General features: G+C 39.6%; 1 protein-coding gene across 5 annotated transcripts; it reads left to right on the top strand.

The window, feature by feature from the left end:
* On the top strand, positions 1 to 15,308 carry rgs19 (regulator of G protein signaling 19). Of its 5 annotated transcripts, XR_015066705.1 has the most exons (7): positions 1 to 254; positions 5,117 to 5,227; positions 10,190 to 10,359; positions 11,213 to 11,293; positions 11,452 to 11,686; positions 12,756 to 12,996; positions 14,974 to 15,308. XR_015066705.1 is itself a non-coding variant. In XM_085916501.1 (6 exons), exons 2-6 carry the CDS (start codon positions 5,213 to 5,215, stop codon positions 12,942 to 12,944), a joined length of 690 nt encoding a protein of 229 aa, XP_085772627.1. In that variant the 5' UTR covers positions 1 to 254; positions 5,120 to 5,212; the 3' UTR covers positions 12,945 to 15,308. The 5 variants fall into 5 exon arrangements, 4 of the variants coding, with proteins under 4 accessions (XP_085772627.1, XP_085772619.1, XP_085772635.1 ...); XM_085916501.1 differs by having other exon boundaries at positions 5,120 to 5,227; positions 12,756 to 15,308; XM_085916493.1 differs by having other exon boundaries at positions 12,756 to 15,308.
* The last annotated feature ends 2,839 nt before the right edge of the window (positions 15,309 to 18,147 follow it).

Here is an 18,147-nt window from a genome sequence, read left to right as displayed (position 1 = left end):
CACGCACACGCGTACACTGTCTCTCTTTCTTTGGTTGGGAAAAAAACCCGAGCAGAAGGAGAACCGGTAGCGAGGAAAAGGAGTACTCCTTCTGCCGGTTCCGGCACGGCAACTGAACAATTTGCAGCCAGATATTAAGGAAAAGGGAAAGGAATAAAAGTCCACTCGCGCTGCGGAAGAGAACGCGAAACAGGCGGATGTGCCTCCGAACGCGCCGCGGATGCCGCCCTCCGGACCTCCTTAATGCCAAGATTGTAAGTATGTGATCGGTAGAGAGGCAAGCGAGCGGTGCGGGGTGGCCATTCATGGAGCGAGCAGTGGGGGCCGGAACGGGCCCCCAGCCGGGGAGGGGGGCGCGATGGTTTCGTGTAATAATGCTGCGGTGTGTGGCGCGTGGATATAAAGGTCGCGCGTTCAAGTGATTCCTCGCCCACTTTTTGCTTCCTTGATTATTTTCGAGAAAGGGGGGCGCAATGGCGACCCAAACCAGCTTTGTGGACTTTTTCCGTCCTTCTCCAGGTGTTGTCATTGAATATGTTGATGTTGCATGGACAAACAGCACACAAGGGAAAGAAAGGCTTCTTAAGTTGACACGCTGGTTAAGTGGCGGGGCCGGTGACGTTCATGCAGATGTTCCAGTCAAACTAGCATGAAGGATTTCTCAATGTTGTGCCCAACTTCACTTGGAATCTCTGACGTCTTTGCTGACACCTGATTCTGATATTTACAGGAAGAAGATTACTGCACAGGTACAAACTCGTGCAGTAGTTAGCAAAAGGTATTGAGGTGTGGAAGGAAAGGATGATCGGGAAAAGTAAAACTGGATTGTATTTTCAGTCAATCGCATGTGGTTTTGAGAAAATCAATTCATGACCAACTAATCTTGAAATGCCCCTTTTTCTCATACCCCATCTCTGGTGTGACGTCAGCAAAGGAACTGGACAATTTGTTAATTATCACAATCATAGAATGAGGAAATTAGTAAATGAGGTGCTTGCTTGCAGTGCTGGGGAAACTTTACAAAGGTGTCACCAGTGACTAGCTGTTGTTTGTGAGAGCTCAATATATTAAAAAAAGGCTGATATAGGCTTTATTTCTACAATCAATGAGAAGGTTTGATGCATGTTGCTGTCAGATTTATGAATGAAATGACCCCCCCCCCCCCATATCCATGCTGCTCAAACTCTGTCCGCCTGCACCAAAATTGAAAAAACAAACAGCCAAAACTTAGACCTAATTTTGATGATTATGAAGTTTATTTTTCAGTCTCCAAATTGCCAGGGGCACGTGTAAAAAGAAAATGTCTTCCCGCCCTCCACCGGAATGCCCAGCATGGCCCAGTCTGCCAAATCGCTACCATGCTAAATGGGGGGGGGGGGGGGGGGGGGGGGAAAGAAGACATATCCGTTTTTACGCCAAGCCACAACTGCGCTATGTACTAATCTTAAGACCTTCAATATATCTACTACACAACCCAAAATTCCAACAGGTGAGGCAAAAAATATTTGCGGGAACTGCCTTCACTGTAAAAATGACAGCACTCATGTTGACATCTGAGGTTAACAGCGTTTAGACTTGATGAGTAATGGGTTGTTTTTACCTGTGCTGTTCAGCAACTTGCACTACAGGTGGTCTGTATGTCATATTGTGACAACACTTTTGTTGTATGACAGACCAGTCTGGCGTACTTTTCATGTAGTGTTCAAACTCTTTTGGAATGTCTTAAGGCATTATGTGGTTAAGAGGGACAAATAGGGCCAAAAACAAACAGAAATAGCAAAGGACTACAAATTAATAATAATAAGCAACTTGCAGATCTCATTTATTATCATCTTTTGTTCTGATTGTCACCGGACTGCTTTCATGTTTTGACAAGCTCATTTCTGTACAAGAATCATGAATTTATTCTTGTACACTTGTCAAATTGAATGTGGAAGTTAGATTGAAGCCTCAAGTTTGACCAGGCCTTCCTTTTCTGAGCATACAACACTAAAATTCGATTAACACCGCATACTAAAAGTATCCAAAAGAATATCTTAATTTGCGGCTGGTAAATACCTCTGGTTGCATTGGAGAGAGAAATAGTTGGCAGATCCTGAAATGTAATCCCAAATTCATTTACTTATCTAAACATACAGTGACATAAGATGGATGCTGTACTATCAACATTTTATGACAATATTATTGAAATTCCACTATCACCATGTTTTTGCTCTGATAGTGGAAATGTGAAGACTCACTTTCAAAGTTTATTGGGGGGGAATAAAATATCTCTAAGTTTGAAGTCTTCTACTCTGCGGAAGGGCAAGAGTGATGTAGAAAGATAATTAATGGATACATTTCTTAGCGGTAAACATTTTAAATGTCCCATTGGTACATTTATTATCCACGTGCAATGTTTTCCATTTTACAGAAAGTGTAAAAAGACTACTAATGGGTTTTGCATTGCAGTTTGCAAGTCCAACTTAACACTCATTAAAACACGTAAGAAAGAGAATCATTTTTACTTTTCATAACATACAAACAACTTTTTTAAAAGCACTGTTTAAGTGTAGTTTTTGACTTTATAGGAACCATCTTGGTAGTTGATGACATGTTTATATATAAACTGACACTGAGGCTCACAGCGGTGGCCTGCTTTTTGTACAGAAGTCCAAAAAGTAAGCAAGATGACTGACAGGAGAGGGAACGAAGCACTGCAAATGAACGTTGACATGTGTTAAAAAAAAAAAACATGCACCATTTATCACAAGGGTGTCAAACACGTTTTTGTCACGGGCCATATTGTTGCTCTGATTTTCCTCGGAGGGCCGTTATGACTGTGAACCCATAGAAATGTTTAATCTTTATCATGTATAATCACATGTACGCAAGAAAATCATGGATAAATGAATTCTTCAAACAACATGAAGTTGGCTATCACGGGCCACATAAAAAGATTTCATGGCCCGGATCTGACCCCCACACCTTGAGTTTAGCACCTGTAATTTATCAAGTCCAAAAAAAGGATTGTGTCCATTTTCACTCTTCAAGCATCACTTAAAGTGATTTGGATAGTCTGCCTACAGCACAGAAGGAGATCTGTGCCATCTTTTTTTTTTTTTTTGCTTGAGGTTTCGCACCTGACACTATGTCCGCCTTATGTTGAATGCCTCACATTCTCTGTTGTGGTCTAAACTTGGGCTTTTCACAAGGTTTGTTGTGTTGCCACAACTTGGGCCGTTTATGGAGCTGAAATAGCTCCACGCATGACTCAGAATACACTCTATCATTGTCTTGACTGAATTGCGGCGGCTAAAAAGCTAGTTGGCTAATGATGCTCATTACCAAACTTCCTGCTCATTGGAATTCAAGTTGCACTAATTATTATGAATCTGGCAACTAAAATCCAGTTTTACTACGATGTTTTTTTTTTGTAGCGCCAGCTTCTCCGATCCATCACCTCAGATCTGGACTTGTGAACTAAAATTGGAAGCACAATTAACACTTAGTAGTTTTCCTGTTTCTGTTGGCACATACTTTTTCTTCCTGAATCTTTCTTTATTGTGCAGGTCACTCACTGCTTCCTCTTTTTCTCACGTTGTAGTCGTCCCTTCCTTCCGGCTCTTGCGACATCTGTCTCTGCCTTTTTCCACTTGACTTTTGTATTCCTTGTGTCTGTCTGACAACATCTTGGTGTGTGTTTATACAATATTTATTTGGCGTGTTGCAGTTTAGAGATTCAAGTTGGAAGTAAAGTTAATCAGCAAATTTGACACTTTGGACTTGCAATCCGAGGCATAACAGAGGAGAAACATCATCACAACTTTTTCCTGCTCTGACAAGTTTTGTCTGAAAGGCACAGATGGAAAAGTGGCACCTCTCGGGTGAATTTCACTATCAAGTGATTTGGTGTCCTCATCCAAATCGCCCAATCATCAAGCAAGGCTCCAAATAACTTATTTCATTTAAGGATCAATTTTTCTCATCAATTAGTTTATTTGAGGAGCAATTGACTAATTTTGAGGAGCAATTTTTGCGGGTTAATCCCAGAGACCCGAAGAATGGGGTTTAGTAAAAAAAAAAAAAAGAAGAAATATGAGAATGTATGATCATAATTATATGACATTACATTATCGACATTTATGATGGTAAATATAAATACAATGTGTCACAATTTATGCGCTTTATCGACTAAGCGTGACCACTGTTGGTAAACTAGCAAATCATTTGTGGCATTGAAAACAATGACACATCTGTGTATTTTTTATTTTTTAAGTTCACGTTGATGTCCTCACATGTAGGCTAATTGTCTGTTCCAGGAGGTAAATATTTGAATTTTTGTGCTCATTGACAAAGCAGGAAACAAATAGTGACAGTTTGAGAAGTTGTCGACATCTCTACCAAACAGGCCGACGTTTCTTTGATATCTAGTTACAATTGGCCACGCCAGGTTTCCTGTAACAAGCTGTTCCAGCATTGCATTTTTTTGTTTTTTTTATGTTGACTAACAGACTTAATGAGTAACAAAAATTCCGCTAACCCCGATCTCATGCTCTCTGCTTGGAAGTCGAGGTAATCACTTGAAGGCGAATTCTGAGAAAAGTGAAGGGTATCACCACAGAAAAGATGCTATTATGATGCTAATAATGTCCCCAAAATAATCTGTTGGTATGATGTACAGATTACAACCATAGTGATTAAGTTAAATTTATAGGTCTCTGTCCGTGACGCAATATAATCTGTCTCAAGGCACAATTGTTGAAGATTGTGATTTGATCTAACAAAAGGGTCTTTTGAGTTTGTTTTAGCAGTGCCGCATGTGCCCAATAAAAATGATGTACAAAATTCTTCTATATTCTGTGGAACTGCTAAAGCTAAACTCCTGTGTGGTTGTTCAATTAAAAATACTGTTTGCCTCAAGTCGAGGGAAATTTAGCAGTTGAAGGTGAAGAAAAAAAAAAAAGATTGATGATTCAGCTTGTCACTTGTCACAGTTACTATGAGACAATGTATATTTGTTTGTTTTAATCCAGTTTTAACATGGCTTGACCTGTATTTATAATACATTTACATTTCCATGCTTTTAACTTCTTATGTTTCTGTGTGTGGTGTGAATGGGTGTGAATTTCTAAAGAAGAGGTTCCAGACCAAAAGGGGGATGACATGCATGAGCCTGGTCTGCTAACATCGCTGACGACTTGCACGCTGCCCCAACGGCTGCCCTCACGACATGACGGACATGCTGGTAAACATTTTCCATTTTTTTCAGTGGCTTGATTTTCACAAAGAAAAGGTAAACGTGCCATACAACCATTAGGATAGACATGCGTATAACAACGTAGATTTGCAATTGTTGGCACGACTTATTTGCTTAAAAAGAAAAAAAAAATCTGAAGTATTTCCTGATTGCTTGTCTGGCTGTTTATACAGCCGTAGCCATGTTCTAAAGACTGTGCAGTGTCAGTCTGCACTGTAGGAATATTAAAAAAAAAAAATAAAAAAAATGCTAATGGGTGAAACACTCCCATCTTGTGGCAAAAGGTGGTACTGCAAGACATTTGTAATGTGCCTCAGAGCGAAATGGAAAATATGCGACGATATTGCGCAACGGCACTCCAGCAAACTACATCACATCGCATTACACTTATTAAATAGGAGGCCATTGTACTGGTTTATATTTATCTTTATCTCTTCAACATTAGATTATCAAAGATCATCGTGACAAGTTAACTTTAGCAGTATGGCTGCAAAATAAAGGGATATTTATATATATATATATATATATATATATATATATATATATATATATACGTATAATATATAAAAGCCCTAATACATAGAAATATAATGTCACAATGCTGATTACACCTTTCAGCTAACCCTTAATCAATAGATTGATGGTCCCTGAGCCCTACCACTAAAACAGAGAAAGCATTGACTGCCTTGCTTCTTATTTTAAGCTCTCAGTTCATGGCAGTTTATGTCACAAGACAATACACAGCACACAGAAATGTTCTCAACGATGCTGCTGTATATGGAATGACTCAACATAGATGGCACTTTTGAGTGCTTGTAATGAGGTGAAATAATTAGATAAGGATGTGGTTCGAGCCAGTAAGACGGTTTGGAACAAAAACGCCTTTAGGCGAAAAATGGGCCTTACTGAGAATGTGGACGTTCAGGAACTGTACTGTTTAAAGTCATGCGCTCATTTGGAGTTTCTACGTGCACCAATCACAACCCCTCAGCCAAGTCTGGTTACTGTTTGTGTACTGCATTACTTTTTTTGCACCACTTTTACAGAAGAACCAAGTGCCAACCCTGAAGTACCAAAGGCAGACAAGCCAAGTATTGTCAGTGTTTCCCAAGCTTTGTTGAGTCAAGGAACCCAAAATTTCATAACACCACCAAACAAAAACATCCTAAAAAGTAGAGATACTGAAATAAAGAAGCCATGACTTGTTCTGTTCTATAAATGGCAGCAAATGGATAAACGGGTTTATTGTACGAATGGAAGATCATTTAAGATTTGTGCTTGTCATTATATGTCACTGACATAGAGAGATGAAGAAAGATATATGTGCTAGTTGCTAAAAATAAACTACTATTTCCATTTTTTTTGCTCCTTCTATAATGCTCTTAACGTGCCACAAGATGTCACCAAAGCCCTGAGAGTAGTAATTAATGTCGAAATGATACATCTTTACTTTTTGTGTCGGGGAGGGGCTAAGTTTAGCCTGGGTTGTCAGTGAAAGTTATGGAGAGCCTTCGCAACATGCGTCTGTACGTCTTTTTTTTATTTTTTTTAATCAAATGCAAAAAAATATGAAATGTTTTGAGACAGTAACATTTGGTGCATCAATTGCTCAGTTTTTTGCTAATCGCAGCAGGGGGAGGGGGAAAAAAGAAGCTCATTTGTACCATGCTGAATTATCGTGTTAAACAGTTTTTACCTTGATCTTTTTAACCCCCTCATCCTGACATCTGTAGCGTGGGTTTGTCAAATTTGGCTTTGAGATATTTCAAAAGAGCGCGGAACAAGTCGAGACTGGAAGCAGCTCGAGCGAGTTGTCGGGGTGCAGATGCCTTGCCTGATTCATCAAGTTTCGCAGCGAAACCAAGAAGTGTCACAATCAACGCCATCCTCTGCACACCTCCCACCCCCAGACACGATTTCCTGTCTGCCATCTCTCAACGCTTTTTACACGCTCCCTTCCTCCTTCACTTAATGAAGACATGTTGGAAGTCTCGGTAGTTTGGCGACAACTGCAAAGAGGTCGTTTTGTTTTGGTTCCATCCGTCCACGTTGATTCATTTTCTCTTTGGTGAGCTCTCTTGATTATTACTTGTATAACTGTAGGCATGAACTTATGACTTGACTCGAAGGCTTACTCTTCGTGCTGACACAGGTGCACTTAAAAGTTTTTCCTATCGACTGTTGTTGAAAGCTTTCCGTTTTGATTTTCTTCTCTTCATGTATGATATTGACAAGAATTGACATTTTTCTTACAACTCTCCAGTATGTAGTCAAACATAAAGATGCAGTTTCAGTTATATGTTAACAGAAGGATTTTTTTTTTTTTTTTTTATATTATTATTTTACTTTTGTTAGCTTTTGAAACCTTACTTACTTCGTGGAGGGTTGCGGTCTTAAAAGGGCCATTTACAAAAGACAAAAGAGATCTCAAGGAGAGCCGTACTGGATATGAAACCAACTGGCATGCTCAGCAGTTAGTGTACGTACATGTGTGTACTGTTTGTTTAGCTGACATTGGCAACTACTAGCCTCTTATACATAAACGTTTCTACGTCTGTGTGACTGAAACTTTTTTGACAACAATGCCGACTGTACGTAAAAGAAAATATTTGTAAAGATTCTAGAAGTCTACTATAGCTGTACGAGTGGGATGTTTTAGTTGAGGTTGTAGTTCTGCTTACATGTAATACATATTAATTAGTATTGCTGACGAGAGAGTATTTTTAGTGTGTTTTTGTGTGCACACAAAGCTTTTAAAGAGGAGAACGGTGTGTGTGTGTGTGTGTGTGTGTGTGTGGGGGGGGGGGAGATAAAGCAGAACTTAAAGTGTCCAACATGTTTGGGCAGGTTTTTGCATATGGTCCTCCACTAAAGCTGCTGCTGTCTGAACTTCTGGAAAACACCTGTGCAGGGTTTGAGTGAATACCAAGAAAAACATTGAAATGTGCTTGAGTTGGGGCCAGGCGATATGGTTCAAAAGTTTATCACAATATAAATATTTTACATAGGTCAATATAGGACACTTAATTCGTAAGCTTCTACTTTCTCCGGCTCAAGATTAAGTCTAAAACTGCAGTTGGTATTTCAAATAAACATTTCTAAATTTGTCTACCTAACTTAAACTTAAGTTAAACCACAAATTCCAGCCAGTATGTTGTATTTTACCCTCTGATGGGATGTTTTTTTTCGTCATTTTCATTGATCACATCGCGACTGACATACATGTCTTTAGTAATGACAATGAAATATGACGCAAATGTGTTTCCTTCCTATTTTGTCTTGATGTGGCAATGTGACGACCTCTGTCCCTCCCATTCATTGAGGTTGACACTTGTACACAGATGCAGGCAAGTGTTGCAATTAACCACCCCTAATAAATCGGATTTATATTAGATATCGATGCTTCATTACTTAAGATCTACTTAATGTGTTTGCAGTTTGTGTGTGTCCAACTGAGGAAAGAAGGACAAAACCATTTGAGAAGTTAGGAAACACTCAATATTGAACTTCACAGGCCACAAATGGGCAACCATGTATCTATCTATTCATTCATTCACTAGCCGGGCCTAAATGGCAACCCGCTCAAAGTACTAGCAATGAATGAAATATGACTTTAAATGCACGTGTCATTAAATGTTATCTTATATTTTTTTGTGGAGCTTTGATGGTTGACCACAATCTATTCAAGGATGCTGGTTCATGTCAAAGTTAAATAAAAAAATTTCCCGGGCATTTAATGGAAATTAAAATCATAAATTTGAATGTGCTCATAAAATATTTTTTTTTAAAACATCGGTATGATAAAAAGTGGTATCAAACATACTTAATCAGTTCCCAAGATGGTAGATCTCAATTTCAAAAAGGTCGGCGACCCCACTGTGTCGCCAATTGTTCGGCAAATTCTTTTTTTTTTTTTTTTATGTTGCATGGAGAATAAAAAGTAGTGTCAATTTGAGGAGTTATCTATGATATTAAGACGATCACACGCCAGTAACTGGTGTGCATCCATGTAGGTGTGTCATTGAGCTTAAAAGCAATATTGACAGTGATGGAGTTGAACTGACAATTTTCCTTTTGTGAACAAAAGTGTATGATTACTGAGTCTTTTCTGATGTAATCACACTAATAAAGTAGTCAATCAATCAATCAATCAAGTCAAGTTTATATAGCCCTAAATCACAAGCAGTCTCAAAGGGCTCTGTCCTCTGCATTTAACCCATCCCCATGTGATTTTGATCCATCCCCTGGGGGAGAGGGGAGCAGTGAGCAGCAGCGGCGCCGCGCTCGGGAATCATTTTTGGTGATCTAATTCTAGTGCCGTTCTTTCTTCACTGAAAGCTCTTTAAGTTTGAGTTCTTTCGCTTTTAACTTTGGGAAATGGATCTGATTAAGTCCACATTCTAGTCGTTATCACTCGAAATGGACTGCTACCCGCAAAGACTCGCACGTAATCACACACACACACACACACACACACACACACACACACACACACACACACACACACACACACACACACACACAAGTCAAACATGATCAGAAAAATCCTTCAACATTTGTGTGTGTGTGTGTGTGTGTGTGTGTGTGTGTGTGTGTGTGTGTGTGTGTGTGTGTGTGTGTGTGTGTGTGTGTGTGTGTGTGTGTGTGTGTGTGTGTGTGTGTGTGTGTGTGTGTGTGTGTGTGTGTGTGTGTGTTTGTATGCGCGTGGTCGCTTGGGCGTGATCACAGCTCAATCACATGATGCATCACACTGACTTTCTCTCACTTCCTCTTCTCAACATGTCTCCTTATTCCTCAACATTTCTTCTTGACTTCCACTATTAATATTTCTAATATTTGAACCAACATCAGAATCAAAATCATCTTTATTCTGCCAGGCATATAAAAATAGTACATAACTGGATGTTCGAGAAAAGTCCAAAATGTATGACAAGCTTTCTGTTTCTATAGTACACAGGTCCGATCCCGGCCGAGCAAGAGGGTGAGCTGGCCATGGGTGTGGGTCGGAGCGACACGGCGCCACTGAGCGGGCCGGCGGTGCAAGGCCTGAACACGACCCAGAATTCCCAGCGCCCGAGCACCTGCTGCTTCTGCTGGTGCTGCTGTTGCAGCTGCTCATGGTAAGACACACCCAAAAAAACAAAAAATTGATACAATTTTGCGATGACCGATCAGACATTGATGATGAGGTCTTTAAAGTGAGCAAGTCATTCTTTTCTTGACTCTTAAAGAACGGCAATGCTAGCGCCCCCTTGTGGGCCATGTACTAATCACAGCTTTAGTTCCATTTGTTAGTAATTAACTTGAGTTCAATGCATTTGCAGTCAATCGTTGAGTTTGTTTTGAAGTGATTATTTTGATATTATTTTAATTCATCCTTTTTTTTCTAAATTGGACATTGATCAACAGTTTTTTGTCAAATCAGTGATTCAAGTTAAATGTTTTGATTGATTTGAAATGATTTTCTCTAGCACATCAGGTTTTATAATAATCAAGAAAAATCAAAATAAGCTTTTACAGGTCAAAGAAAATATGAATATAGATCAAAAAATATATATAGGTAAAAAAAATATGAAATTAATGAAAAAAAAAAGACATTTTTAAAATAGTACATGGAGAGAGAAGGTTGTGCTTTGATGTAAACAATGTACAAGAAAAATTCTATCTAAACTGATTTGACATTTTCGATAAGAATGAAGAATGTGGACACCTGTGCAGTGCATTGTCTTTACTGAGCTGTGTTTTTTTTTTTTTTTTTTTTTTTTTCCTGCGGAAATTTCTCTCACGCACACACCCTGCTGCTAACACAACTGTGCTGGGTGTTGTTAGTGGATGGTGTAGTAACATCCGTGTGTGGTTGTGTGTTACAAGTTCTCGTGTGTGCGCATGAGTATGCCCGTGTGCGTGCGTGCGTGTGTGTGTGTGCGTGTTTCCTGTCTGAAAGCCATCTTATCATGTCAGTCTTACCATCAGGAATGAAGATGAGAGGAGGCGTCGGAGGAAGAGGATATCACAAGACAACAAGATGGAATCAATACCAAACTGTGAAGCTTGGTAAGTCCACACTGAACATGGAGCAGTTTCCAAGTACCTTTGTTGATGGCCGAGGAAGAGGCGGTTACATTTTGGATCCCAGCAATGTCTGCCTGTTCATTATCTTTCCCAAACCATTCAGTGGTATTCTATCTATTGTTGTTGTTTTTTTTCATCAGCACCAAACCTGCAGTTGAGGAAATGCAACTCTGGTCCCAGTCCTTCGACAAGCTGATGAGGAACCCGGCGGGACGCAATGTTTTTCGGGAATTTTTACGCACGGAGTACAGTGAGGAGAACATGCTCTTTTGGTTGGCCTGTGAAGACCTCAAACAGGAAATGAACAAGAAAAGCATGGAGGAGAAGGTGCGCTCCATCTACGAGGACTATATTTCCATACTGTCGCCAAAAGAGGTAGGAAAGTCGGACAAACGTGATTCTGACAACCATTTGTAATGTATTTTTCAAAATACTATTCTTCCTTTCTCCATACTTTGGCCATTATATTTTGGTCTCATCAGTCCATAAAACTTTATTCCGATACTTTTGTGACTCATATCTGCACTTTACAAAATCCGATTTGGCCTTTTTGATGTTGTTCTTTTTGTTGATGAGTGTAGTGTGGCATGTACAGAATCAAAGGTTCAAAGTCTTTATTGCTGTCTTGGCGTTCCAATACTTTTGGAGGAGATTTTCAAGTTAAATGAATTCAAAATTAATAAGTCAAATGGATTATGGCTTGCTCGACTGCTAGCGTAGGCGGTCACGCTGGGATGGTCAGCGTGAATTATAAACAGTGCTTAAAATGTTTATGTGAAAAATATCACAACCTTTTGAATTTCGAATTTAGTCCTTTGTTACCGAGAGATTAATTTTCCGCAACCAAGACATTTGATGAGGATGGCAGCTGCCCCTAGATATGCCAGAGCTCCTATAGTCCCTTAAACAAAATTCTTTTCACCAGCATATTTGTTGGGGAATTTTCTTTCAATCTTAAATTTTGTGTATGAGCGTTTGCATGAATGCATGTGTGTGTGCGCATGTGCGTACAGCCACAGGAAGTAGTAAATAGTTGCTGTCATGGCCCTCTGGCATCAGAGTCTTTTTATAAACACATTCACACACTCGGCAGTATCGAAGCCTGCCTGGTTTCTGTCTGCACGCCTGACCTTCTTGCTTTATTGACTGTGTGAGCGTGCACGTGTTTGTGTGTGTGTGTTCATCTCTTTGCTAAATAAGAGCAAAGAGCAAACTTAAGAGCATAACATAAAGCTTGTGCTATAAATATCTCTTAACCAGAAGACGGCAGTGCCTCTAGGTATATGGATGCATTCATGCTTCATGTACGCTTTGGATGGAGATGGTTCTATTTGCCGGTGGTCCCATTCAGTCGAAGAATTGGGAGGGTAAATCCGGTTTTGTTAGATGTTTGGACCCCGTATAAGTGATTTTCTAGAGCGAGTTTTTTGCTTTTTCCGTCCAGGTGAGCCTGGACGCTCGCGTACGAGAGGTGATCAACAAGAAGATGCAGGACCCGACGCCTCACACTTTTGAGGACGCCCAGCTGCAGATCTACACATTGATGCACAGGGACTCCTACCCACGATTCCTTTCCTCCAGCATCTACAAGTCACTCCTTCACGGCAACTCACGCAGTTCCTCCGAGTCCTAGTCCAGCACCGTCGACACGCCTCCCCTCCTCCGACCATTTCATATCCCGACAGGTGACACCCGCCCTCACCCCAAATCATGACTGCCAAGAGTTGCCAGTGGCCAAGAGCCCTCCGGTGCATTTTTTGTGCCAACCGCCCTTTTCTCTCCACCTTCTTCTTTCGTCTGCCTTTTCCTTCTTTTAATATACAAAACATTCGATCAGAGCACATTCAGTCTAACCACGTAACTTTGCCTCTGCTTATTTTTTTCGAACTAGCCACTGCTTATTAGTGATGATGTTTTGTCATCTGAGACACTTTTGATAGAGGAATTAAGCTCGATTACAAACCGGCTGAGGCTAAAATGAATGTCCCTACCATGTGAACAGTAGTGGAGCCTAAAGTACCAGCACCGACTACTGAATAATATTAGCGGTAACATATTTAAATTTAGAGTATAGCATTATTCAATATGGGCCATGGGTAAGTCATTAGCACATTTTCTCCACATACTTAGTCTGTTTCCTCCTACATTCCAAAACATACACGTTAGGTTCATTGACGACTCAAAATGGTTCATAGGTGTGAATGGCAGTGTGACTGCATGTTTGTCTTTTTGTCAATTGGCTGGCGACCAATCAAGGGCGTACGCCACCTCTCAGCCAAAATCAACTTGGACTTGAATGAGGAAGGGCCGTTCCGGACTAAAACCGGGGCCCTAAGCGAGAATGTATTCTCCTTCCGCTTCTAAATGTTTCTGTTCAACAATAAACACTTCATAGCTGGAATCAAATCAATTCAACCCGACTTGAATAAATATAAATGAAAAATAACTAAGAAAATCTAAAGTGAATATGCACGTGTGCCTTTAACAGTTTTTGGATGCCAGGTCATGAATGAGCTCATTGTGTTGTGCAATGTCATGATTTATGCTTCTGATCGCCGAGCCACTTAAGCGCTCGATGAGCGGAGACGTCTTATCGAGCTTTGCTTGTCAAAAGACTGAAACAGGCAGAGTTACTGCAGTGCGAAGGGCAATCTAGAGATTTGGATCAAATACAAATATTTAAAAACTACTACTGTTATGATTACAATACTATCTGTTATTATCGACTATGCAAATACTAGCCCACTACTGCTCCTGTTAGCACAACAATAAGAATACTAACTTGATTGGATATAATTTGATTGACTAATTAATAAATAATCGTACTTTAACTCATATTTTGGCTAAAGTTAGTACACATCAACTATCGTTTCGATCAATTCAACCTTTTCATTCAATAAAAGTACAGGACGTTGTTGTCAGGCGGGCGTCCTTGTACTGTCAAAATCATGACGTTTCAAGAATTAAAAAAAATGCCAGCTTGCTTGAGTTACGTTGCTTCATTCGAGTTGTATTGTACTCGCTCTCGTACACCATTGCCCAAACAACGCCTCTTCTATGTCATCTAAACAAACTCATTCTTAAGATGTATGAGACATGAGCGTTGCAATAAATAAAAGTAACTTTGTATGTCAGGGTTGGCACTGGGTCATGGAACTTTTTAGCTAATGTGGCTAAAAGGGATAAAAAAAAAAATCTCCTAGCCACATTTGAGTCCAATTTTCCATGAAATCACTTTTTTCTTTTTTCAATATTTATCATCCAACATATTTAATTAAAACAAAAAAAAAACTTAATTACTTCCTCCCAAATTGTCGTGTCTTTTGGACAGCATGTCAATTTACGCTTTGCAAAGGCGGCCCTGAGAGAGTAGAGGGACGGATGTGTGTTTGGAATATGTGAACATAAACTCATTTATATCTCAAGCAGTATTTAGGTTCCATGTCTACATTTAATTTCAGCACACAATTCTTTCTGTCTATATAGTCTCATTTCCATTCCCTCCTTGTCTTTTTCCAACTCACCTGATATTTCGGGCGGCCCAAAAGACTGCAGAAGTTCAACTCCCAAAGCTAGTTAACCAGCCAATCACCTTTAAGATTCACTGAGTGGAGGGTGACCTTGACTCCGCCCACCTACATGCCTTGTTTGCCTTCTTTCAGGGTTTCTCTTTCTTCCCCTTTGCCAACTGGAAAGCACAGGACCATTTCTCCAAACAGTTTTCTTCTCACTGCTGTGATAGACTCATGATGGATGCTGACTACTGATTTACAAACTCAAACAAGAGATGCTCTTACCCCCCCCTACAAATTGCAGCAATGGCATGAATTTATTTCCTTGTGTCTCTCACTTTTCACACTCTGGGATTTGATGATGCAACACTCTCAAACTGCAATAAAAAAAACTGGAGTTCACACACACACACACACACACACACACACACACACACACACACACACACACACACACACACACACACACACAGTATTTATATCACCATACTTCAGACGATATGTTATTCTGTGAAACTGAATGTGTTTCAACTTTTCTTAACAGCCAATGTTCAAATAATATATATCTATTTCTTTTTTTATTACTATTTTTTTTTCTCTCAAAAACCAGAAGTAGGGTGATGCAGATACACAAGCAATGTATTTATATCATTACTTCGGAGATTCGACATAGGCATATTTATTTATTTATAAGTACACTGGAACCTCTTTGGTCGAACACAATCTTGTTGTGGGATGCCAGTCAACCTCCAATTCCAAACTAAGTTCACTGCCACCAAACATACTCGTACAGAAAGCTTTTATTAAAAAAGAAAAAAAATCGGCCAATGACAGCTCGTATTTCGAAAAATTCACAAGTCGACTCGTACATATACTATGGCACCACTTTAATCAAATGCAAAAAATTGACCAATGCCAAAGTTTTATTACATGTAAAAATGTTTATTTTCACCAATAACCCACAAATAAGTGTAAATAGAAATGTTAAAATGAGTAAAAACAATGTCTGCCTTAACTTTCCATCTGCAAACCGTGTGAAACTGGAATCTGACTGGCATGAATGTTAGGCCACTGATTAACATAACTTACAGTGTATAGTACATATATTATTTTAAACTTCTGCTTATAAAATAAAAGTTCAGGAAAAAGCCAAACGAACAATACACACAGTTAATTCTTTGATGTTTATTGAATTGAGATTAATAAAAGGGAAATCAAGTCGAGCAATATTACGGCAGTTTGAAACATGTTTTCGCCCAAATATGGGCTCAAATTCTGGAATTGCGCAACCCATGGGATGTTCGACTTTAGAGGTTCCATATTTGTGTCGAAACCCCACCAATGTCTCACTGTTACGTGTTCAAAAGTGTCTTGAGATGTCATACACAATAGCTCAATTGTTTCTCAGCAGCCCGAAGGCAAAATTGTTTTGTTTGTAAGTATAGTGATGCAAATACGCACGCACACACCAGGGTGGCCTACCTGGTTGCTGCTGCTGCTGCTGACCCCTGCCTCTGTGACTTCTCACCTTTTGACCTCACCACTGTTTGCCCCCGGCCCACTGATTGGGTGCCGGCGGCCTCTGGGCACAACTGTGGTTGGTGGATTCAGGAAGGAGGCGGGAGAAACATTCACAAGTGCAAAACCAGTCACAATATTAGGGACACTTGCGTAATAGGAGAACTCATCCAAATGTGCTTTTACAAAGATCACAATGCTCATTTTTTTCTTTACACTGTCATGGACGTTTTCATGTAGCAACTGAATGGTGATGCATTTGTTTTTAGTTTTCAGTAGTGAAGAACTGTATCATCACCAAAAGAGCATTATTTTGGTTTGCTCATTGAGACATAGCTCGCTTTGAGCATTGTTATCTTTACAAAGCAACTTTGTAATACAGCAATTGTATTCAAATTGATTATGTTGCGCCATTGGTCCAAATGCTATGGTTGGTTAGTGATGCCTTGTGGGAAATTTACTCGGAGTTAGTCTATGGAGGACGTTTTGGCAAATATGAAAAAAAGCCCATTTTTAACGAAACTGGTCACTCAATGCATTTATCTTGGTATTATTCTTGTTATTTATTTTATATTTGGTTGAAAGACTGTGATTTTAATTGTACATATATAAAGAGAAAGTCTTGAATATCCAACAAGCTGCCTTCTGTGTTTGTTTTGGGATTATTTCTTTGAAATGTGATTTAATGCATCACGATTGGAGCACAAACGACATCAATGACGCAATTGTACCATTTCATCGACAGGTTACTACCACTACGTACAGTCCCAGTGTAAGTGTAAATTACACTTTGGAAATCAAATCAAAAGTTCAAAATTCTAGTTTTTATTTCATGCTATTTACATCAAGAGGTGTTTTCAACTTTTGGTCTGAATTGACCTTACCATTCAAATATGTTTGGTGGGGACTGTATATTTTCCACTGACTTGTCAAGCTAGGAAAAAAATATTCAAAGTATGAATGCATGCTTGAGATGTGTTCTTTTGCCGTCCCAGGTGTTGAAGCTCTCAGTTGTTTGGGGTCCAAAGTGAACATGACTTAAGGAAATGCTCATTGTTGACATAACACTCACACACCAACTTACTAAACACGCAGTCAATTTATAGTTCAGACTGAGTTTTTTTCTGCAGTCTATTGTAACCTGATCTGCTTGTGAGGAATCCCTCGTGTAAAACCCGCACGCAGCGGCGATTCGGTCTGAACCAACTCTTGAACACTATCGGTAAAGTGTTTGGCTTTTGATTTGGTTTTTATTGCGCTGACTTCTCTCGACGTCAGTTTTCAATGCAACAAAGTGACAAAAACCAAGTGAGTTTTCTCTATTGTAGATGTGTTGCTCACTAAAACAATGTTAAACTACGGAGGCCTGTTTAAGAATTCGGGAATATATGTACGTTTTGTGAGCTGACCACTCTGAATCATTATTCTTAGTGCTTCAACTATAGCTAGGGTTTGCAACTAGGGCTAAGGTGTCCAACAAGAGTTTTTCCATTCAATCATTGCCCTGTTCTCACTTGTTGCGGTTTTCCACATGGCTATGTAGCCTAATGGATAAGACGCCTTGACTTTGACTCTAGAAAACTCGAGATCCTGGGCTAGATTAGCAGTTTGAGTAATAAAGGTTGATCAGCTTGACTGGTAGAGGAAATGTTTGTGTTTTTATAGAAACTTCACTTACATGTTATTTTAGTATGACTAGTTATGTACTGTTCCAAATGTGGCCATTCACCTTTTCTTACTTTTATAAACACACTGCCACTTTATTGACAGCTACTACCTTGTAGTATTTTTTTATGCCCCCAGCTC

The sequence above is a fragment of the Syngnathus leptorhynchus genome, chromosome 1, assembly GCF_054491065.1.
Source record: "Syngnathus leptorhynchus isolate UIUO chromosome 1, UIUO_Slep, whole genome shotgun sequence".
Classification (NCBI taxonomy): Eukaryota; Metazoa; Chordata; class Actinopteri; order Syngnathiformes; family Syngnathidae; genus Syngnathus; species Syngnathus leptorhynchus.
The sequence above is the reverse complement of the archived record's forward strand: the minus strand, read 5'-3'. Positions and strand labels throughout refer to the sequence as shown.

Excerpts from the sequence above, each read along its gene's own strand:
- rgs19 (XM_085916501.1), top strand. Across the intron at positions 11,294-11,451 it reads ATACCAAACTGTGAAGCTTG|CACCAAACCTGCAGTTGAGG; the intron begins GTAAGTCCACAC and ends TTTTTTCATCAG. Across the intron at positions 11,687-12,755 it reads CCATACTGTCGCCAAAAGAG|GTGAGCCTGGACGCTCGCGT; the intron begins GTAGGAAAGTCG and ends TTTTCCGTCCAG.